The 395-nt window shown below is 57.7% G+C and overlaps 1 protein-coding gene across 1 annotated transcript in view; it reads right to left on the bottom strand.

Annotated features, from left to right (window-relative positions):
* The window catches only part of EMH_0052340 (uncharacterized protein), a gene marked incomplete at both ends in the record, with an annotated part of 816 nt that extends 657 nt beyond the window's left edge, over positions 1–159 (bottom strand). The window contains one exon of the mRNA XM_013496866.1: positions 3–159. Coding sequence (XP_013352320.1) covers positions 3–159 — 157 coding nt within the window. The remainder of the gene's footprint in view (positions 1–2) is intronic.
* Between the last annotated feature and the right edge of the window lie 236 nt (positions 160–395).

Genomic DNA, 395 nt, shown 5'->3' with positions numbered 1-395 from the left:
CTTCTCCGTTTTCTTCTTCTGATATTTCAACACAACCTGCGCAGGGACAACACAGGACCCCTGGGGGCCCCTACAGGGCCCCCAGGGGGCCCCCAGGGGCCCCTGGGGGCCCTGTAGGGGCCCCCAGGAGGGGCCTCCCAATAGATGATAGCAGTCCATTGCTGCGTAATCGCTTCAACTCGTCATCATCATCTTCTGCTGCTGCTGCTGCTGCTGCTGCTGCGACAGACTCTAGACAGCAACAGACAAGAGAGGGGAGGCGGCGTGCTGGTGTTTGGCCTTCTTCTGTGCGTGAGGGTTTGTTGCTGCTGCAGCAGCAGCTGCGGCAGCAATTGCAGCAGCTGCAGCAGCAGATGCATCAGGGTATAGAATATATTTCATCAGTATGGGTTTCA

This window comes from Eimeria mitis, genomic scaffold, assembly GCF_000499745.2.
Source record: "Eimeria mitis Houghton genomic scaffold, Emh_scaff2345, whole genome shotgun sequence".
Lineage (NCBI taxonomy): Eukaryota > Apicomplexa > Conoidasida > Eucoccidiorida > Eimeriidae > Eimeria > Eimeria mitis.
The sequence above is the reverse complement of the archived record's forward strand: the minus strand, read 5'-3'. Positions and strand labels throughout refer to the sequence as shown.